Raw genomic sequence first — 6,563 nt, 5'->3', positions numbered from 1 at the left:
GACTCTCCTGGCTTCAGCGGAAGCAACGCGAAGCCTCTGTAGCGCAGGCTTCGGAGGCTTTGCCTTGCTATCGCTGAAGCCAGGGAGCCTGCATTCGCTCCATAGGACGCACACACATTTCCCCTTCATTTTTGGAGGGGAAAAAGTGCGTCCTATAGAGCGAAAAATACGGTATTTCTGGACTGGAGTGTTGCCGGAGGAATGCGGGGGGTGGGGGGTGAACTGCAGCCGAACAGATGTGGTAAAGAGACTGAATTTGAGGAAAGATCTTGCTCTTAACTGTGTGCCGAGAAAGAACTCCAGAGCGGAATTTAATGGCAGAGCCTGGATGTACACCTGTGAGTTATTAATGGCTGCAGCCCATACGCTAGTCTGTAAACAGTGGAAGGAATGGAATGTGACTCTGTACCATCCAGATAAACACTGCAAAGAACTGAACAATGGAAGATAGTAATGAACTCTCCCAGCACACCAGGTCTGGAACAAAAATGTATATGAAGGACTACACACATTAACTGGATTTTATATTTGTAAGATGTAGCAGAGATGCTGTTTGTAAGGGGGGGAAGCAGTCAGCTGGAAGAATGGTTTAACGGCAAGCGAAGGATGACAACTGGACACTGAATAAGAAATGATGCATCTACGGGAAGAAATGATTGCCATAAGTTTGAAACAGGAGCGGGAAACCTGATTTTAAGAAATTGTATTAAAATAATGTAATTAGACTTGATTTGCATAATTTTGAAAAATAATAAAAAGAATGATTAAAAAAAAAGAAAACAGCTCTTCAAACTTAAAAATAATAATAATAAACCACATAGGTCCAGGTCTAGTGTTACATTTGCGGCATCCTCACAGTGGACCTCAATGTCCCTAGGAAACTGCTGAATTGGCGCAAAAGTACATTAAAAAATGACATAATTCTGAAACAAAAAACCATTTGGAATATGAAAGAAAATGTAAACGTTTTATTTGGCAGTTTTCAAATAGGTGAAGAATGGAAAATTACATCTTATTGGATCCCCCGCCCCCCCCCAAGATAGATGGAGTTTCACTACATATTTACAGACCACTGGATCCAGACTACCTGCATACACACGATATATTTTAAGGACCCCCACTCCCGGGCAAAGAATCCTGTGAGCTGTAGTTTGTTAAGGATGCTGGGAATTGTAGCTCTGTGAAAGATAAACTGCAGTTCCCAGGATTCTTGGGTGAGGGGAATGTGCTTTAAATGTGCTCTAAATGTATGGTGTGTATGCAACCTTAGTCATGTTTAGACTAGACCCACTGGAATCAGTGGGACTTGAGTTACTCATCACTGTACTTTGTGCCATTGATATCAATGGGTCTACTTTAAGCATGACTAAATTTGGATCCAAGCCATTGTGACTGCAAAGAATAATTAATGATTTAATTTGTCTTTTCTTTTTTTTAAAAAAAAGGAATTCCCAACAGCACTAGACGTGACATTTACGGATGAAGATACTTGTAGTATTTGATTCTAGCAATCTGATCCGTTAAAGGCATTCCGCAGACTGGAAGTAAAGAGAATCATCATCATGCATTTAGTTCATTAGGTCCTTGTTATCATTGGAGGAAGCCTCACAACAGATTCCAAAAATCTCTGTGTGTCACGCACTTAGGTCCACTATGATATGTTTATAAATCACTGTATTCCCTTTAAAGCTTGAGGCAAAGAGAAAATCTTGCTTGTCGACAAAAACGTGTGTGAAAGATCTTGGAGCTTGTATATTTAATTCCTGAAACTTCACAAATTTGGCCTTTCCTGCCTCCCAGAAATAGACTTGAGTAAATGAATAATCACTTCCAAGAATAGCATATTGGTAATTCTTTATCTGAAGTGGCTGGAATACCATTGACCCTCTCGACGGCATCCTTTGTAAATCCAGAAATTTCGAACCTCCCCATTTCATTACTTTGGAATCACCAATGAATCTTGTTAGACAAACGTAAATGTCATCTTTCACAGTGAAGTGCTTTACGGCATAAACATCCTCCATATCTGGAATGTCAACAGGGTCTACAAATTTGTTTGTTCCTTTGTTCCACTGATAGATGACAGGGTGCTGAGAACTACTGGACAGGATCAAGTGAGGTTTGCCAGCTATTTCAAGGTACTCCACATCAGTATCTCTATACCACTCATGCAAAGACTGGTCAGAATAAAATCCAATTCCATTCCATTTGTAAACAGTGGTGATTCCAGCTTTTGAACTGTCTGCAATTGCAAAATACCATTCTTTCGCCATCGTGAATATTTCAATGTCATTAGGCTTTCTGATTTTGAGAATCTCAATATCCTGAATTTTAGTGAATTTATTTGCATTAACGTCTCTTTTGTATATATGGGAGCCGCCGAAGAGTTGGGCAACTATGATGTACAGGTTTCTCTCGACAATGACAGGCTTGCATACAACCACTGACGTCCCTGGATAAAAAAGTATAAAAGAGATAAAAGATTGCTTCATCATCAACTGGCATTTAGATCAGGTAGCAACACAATGCCTATGGAGACGAATCATTCATACCTGTAATGTTGTCAAAATTTCTAAAAGTCCCTTCCACGTGGTCCCATTGAAGGAAGATACACTTTCCAGTAAAAGGCTGGGCAATGACAACAAATTCATCATTCTCAAACGAGAATGTGTCCACCGATAGTGACTGATAAGGCAGCTTCCGAAAAACAACAAATTCTGCAAAAAAGGCACACCAAAAGGAGACATGCTCATTTATTATTATTATTTTTAAAAATGGTTTCCAGACACAGGTGCCGGCTCTCTGGGGCCCTGGGTGCTCAAGCACCCACAAAATTCTCCATGAAGGGACTGGGCACCAACAAATTTTCACGCCAGGGCCATGCACACTGCTTGGCACCCACAGCCCCAAGCACCCACAGTCACGGGGCCAAGCTGGCACTCCTGTTCCCAGACAGTGGTTACTTTCTAAAGTCCCTTATTTCTGTTAACCTGAGCAAAGTACCTAACGCAGGAAGTTTCAATGCTGTTACTCAGTTCTTTACTGGAATGAATGGTTGATGAGTGGAAGCAAAGCTTCATAGGTGTTTGGTTGTTGTTGTTGTTGTTTTAAAAAAGCTCAAGAACTGAAGAATTACCAGAGCAATCCAAAGTATCACCTGGGAGCAGCTGGGTGGGGGCAGTTAACAAACAGTCTGGTGGACAAGGTGTCATGCCGGCAGAAAACCTGCATACTAGCAGAACCATGTCCACATGCCAGTGGGCAGCTTAGCAGGCATGTGATATGTCCACCAACATATGGCCCAAAATGAGGTGTTCTAAAGGCAGGGAATGGGCATGGGGAGGGAAGGAATCATTCTAATTACAGTGGTACCTTAGTTTCCGAACGGCATAGTTGTCGAATAAATCGGCTCCCAAACACCGCAAACTTGGAAGTAGGTGTTCCGGTTTGCAAACATTTTTCAGAAGCCGAAGGTCTGACATGGCTTCTGCAACTTCTGCTTGAGTATAGGAAGCTCCTGCAGCCAATTGGAAGTCGCGCCTTGGTTTTCGAATGGTTTCTGGAGTCGAATGGACTCCCAGAGCGGATTAAGTTTGAGAAGTGAGGTACTACTGTACATCCAGTCCCCTATTAGGTGCTAGGCATACCCCAGAATCTAAAGGCGAGGCTTGAAGAGGGTTAGTAGAGCTGGGACACATGTCCCATGGGGTGTGCCATACATCCCCATTTTATAGCATATGGCGAGAGTGACTTGTAAAATATGCCATCAATGCAGTAAACGGAAGGCAGTTAGAACACTCACCTGTAATAATGCAATCAAATTCATTGGGAGAGAGGCTGTTGATTTTTCGCTTCTTATATTCTGGAGGACTTTCACAATAAATGTCCTCTACTGTTGCATTTGTTCTGCTCACCCACGCAACCAACCACTTTAATTTGCAGTCACATTTGAATGCATTACCTCTAAGGTCCCTGTCGGAAGGAGAAAGGAGGGGCGGGGGTTGTAGGTGTAGTACAAGTGCTTTTGAAACATTCATTTTCCATTTCTTACTTATCAATCAATCAACACTTTATTACGGTCATAGAGCAGCATAAGGAGGGAGCATTTCTTACTTATTTGCAGATATGATTGTAAGTGTGTTCAAATATTGCAACCCCCTTTTCATCTAGCTAAGTCTCACTGCTCTCAGTATGGGCTCTTGATGCTTTACTTTCCCATTTTATTCCACTCATAACTATTATTTTATTTAATCCGTAAAATTTATATACAGCTTGATTGCAAAAAAATCTTCAAAGTGGAATAAAAGAATTAGTTAACATTCTCTGTTCTGAAACCTGGGTGGGCTTATCTAAACAAAAATGCTTTTAGCAGGAGTCGGAAATAGTATAGTGAAGGCATCTGCTTGATATCAACAGGCAAGGAGTTCCAAAGTGTAGGTGCCACCACATTATAGATCCTAGTAAACGTAGCTTATACTCTGCAAGCACAGGGATGCTCCTGGCTGCCACTGAAAATGTCCTCCCCTCTCCAAGCCTCATCTCTACTGCAGGTATGCTCTCCACTAAAACATGGGTGACTAGCAATAAAACTGCCAGCACATTTGCAAAGCTAAGCAGGGTCTGGTCTGGTTTCAAATTGGATGGGGTACAGTGTAAGCCAACCTCACAATGCCTAGGACAGAAATGTCTCGTACTGGATGTAACTGATGTGCAGAAAGGACTTTATTAACTGAAAACAGATGTTAATATGCATCTTTGTTATACATGAAAATCTTTTAATAAAAATAAACTTTTAAAAAAATGGATGGAGGACTGCATGTTGGGATTCCGGCATTGCAGGGGTTTGGACTAGAGGACCCTCAGGGTCCCTTCCAACTCTATATGATTTTATTATTCTCTGACAAGGGAGCTTTGATGGCACACAGTCTACCCCATTTTTCAACTTTCCCTGTATCAAATCAAATCAAAACTTTATTAGCAAAGCCAACAGGCCACAGCTATACAAGAGTTAAAAGTGAAAATAGGGATAAAAGGAAGAAAAGAACAAGCAAAAGGAGGTCCGTCAGATGAACAAGTCTGTCACTCAGATGGTGGCCCTCAATTTCGCAGCTCTCTCGATGTACCTCGCGACCTTCTCTGTTATCTGACTATCCGTATCAGATAATAGAAAATACAGTGTAATGTCTGGTGAACGGCCGGGGTTGGAGAGAATGAGTGGAGACTTTCCCTGTATATAATCAGGGTGTTTTCGACTGTGTCTCAAATCTCAACTTTCGGCTGTGGAATTGCACAAACAATGTTAATACCCTTGACAGTGTTCCAATCACTGTCTTCATCTATTGGAAAGGTTTGGTTCAAAACAAAGTAATTTGCTTGCTATGCAGCCAATTGAACAATTAGGCAGCAGCCTCGTCCTTGCTAGCGCTTGCTGCGTTTCTATCTTGTTATACATTTTTGAAGCTTTAAAGAATTGGTAGGTTGGAGAGATGTTTGGTAACAGGCAAAATATATCTCCTAATGGAACCAGTTGGTGCCTGAATGTAAATTGACAATGCAACTGGCAGCAATGGTTTTAATGCATCTGTCACACCACGCCCACCTAATGAGTGGCCAGACCTGTACTTATTCTGTAATAATTACTAGTGAGCATTGATCTCTTGTCTTTCAAATCATAGTGTTAAAATGAAGAAGCTTTCTTACACATTTGTTAAAGAATCCAAGCCTTTGAATATGTCTTTTGGGAGGGTTTGGAGATTATTGTTTGCAAGACTCCTGCAAAAGAAAATGTTTTATTCTTAGCACAAGATCATCCTTTCATTCATTTCTAATCTGTTTCATCAAATACTTCTACAGCAAACAATTAAGGAGTGCTATGCAAATGCCAACTTATTTAACAGTTCTTTGTTAAAATATCATGTCTGCACTTCCGATTGCTCTCCAAAACAATTGTTGAATGTGAAGATTTTCCATTCCTTGTCAATATTTTGACAAACTCTGTGACTTTTTGCTTTCTTTTAATTGTTCTAAAGATGCAAAGTTATTTTATTTATCTTATTTAATATATCCCACCCCTCAACGGAGAAACAACAGCAACCCAAAACAAGCCAGGGTGACTTGCACAATAATAAGCAAAAACCATCAACAACCAATGTCAAGAAAGAGTTTTCATCACATGCATAAATACAAATTTCTGCCCGCTTTCTGCACGCCAAGTGATATTCAACAAATCAAAGCTGTGACTTTTTAAAGAATCCTTTTCTGTTGAAAACAAATTGTCTGAAGCATATTTAGTATTAAATGACTCTCTGCTGTCAAGAAGCCAATTTATAATTATATTTTTAATAGCTGCTTGAATCATTATACTTCTATGTTAAAGTTCATTTGAATGAAACTAGTGTGTCAGGAACTAAATTAATCAGCTGCTGTAATTTCACAGAACAGTTTAATAGGCATCATTATCACAAATTTATTTGCTGTGCTGTACAGGAATATAATGGCCCAGTTCAGACCTAATGCTAAACTATGGATTAGTGTTACATGCACAAACTGTATTGAGCCTCAAA

The 6,563-nt window shown here is 40.3% G+C and overlaps 1 protein-coding gene across 7 annotated transcripts in view; it reads right to left on the bottom strand.

Annotated features, from left to right (window-relative positions):
* Nucleotides 1-953: 953 nt before the first annotated feature.
* The window catches only part of LGI1 (leucine rich glioma inactivated 1), a 31,522-nt gene continuing 25,912 nt past the window's right edge, over nt 954-6,563 (bottom strand). For all 7 annotated transcript variants that reach the window (XM_081913274.1, XM_081913271.1, XM_081913272.1 and 4 more), the window contains 4 exons: nt 5,701-5,772; nt 3,803-3,972; nt 2,553-2,717; nt 954-2,452 (listed from right to left, as the gene is read on the bottom strand). In XM_081913274.1, coding sequence (XP_081769400.1) covers nt 1,635-2,452; nt 2,553-2,717; nt 3,803-3,972; nt 5,701-5,772 — 1,225 coding nt within the window. In that variant the 3' untranslated portion in view covers nt 954-1,634. The remainder of the gene's footprint in view (nt 2,453-2,552; nt 2,718-3,802; nt 3,973-5,700; nt 5,773-6,563) is intronic.

Source organism: Podarcis melisellensis (genome assembly GCF_964234715.1).
Source record: "Podarcis melisellensis genome assembly, chromosome: 5".
NCBI classification, from domain to species: Eukaryota; Metazoa; Chordata; class Lepidosauria; order Squamata; family Lacertidae; genus Podarcis; species Podarcis melisellensis.
This window is presented reverse-complemented; position numbering and strand designations above follow the sequence as displayed.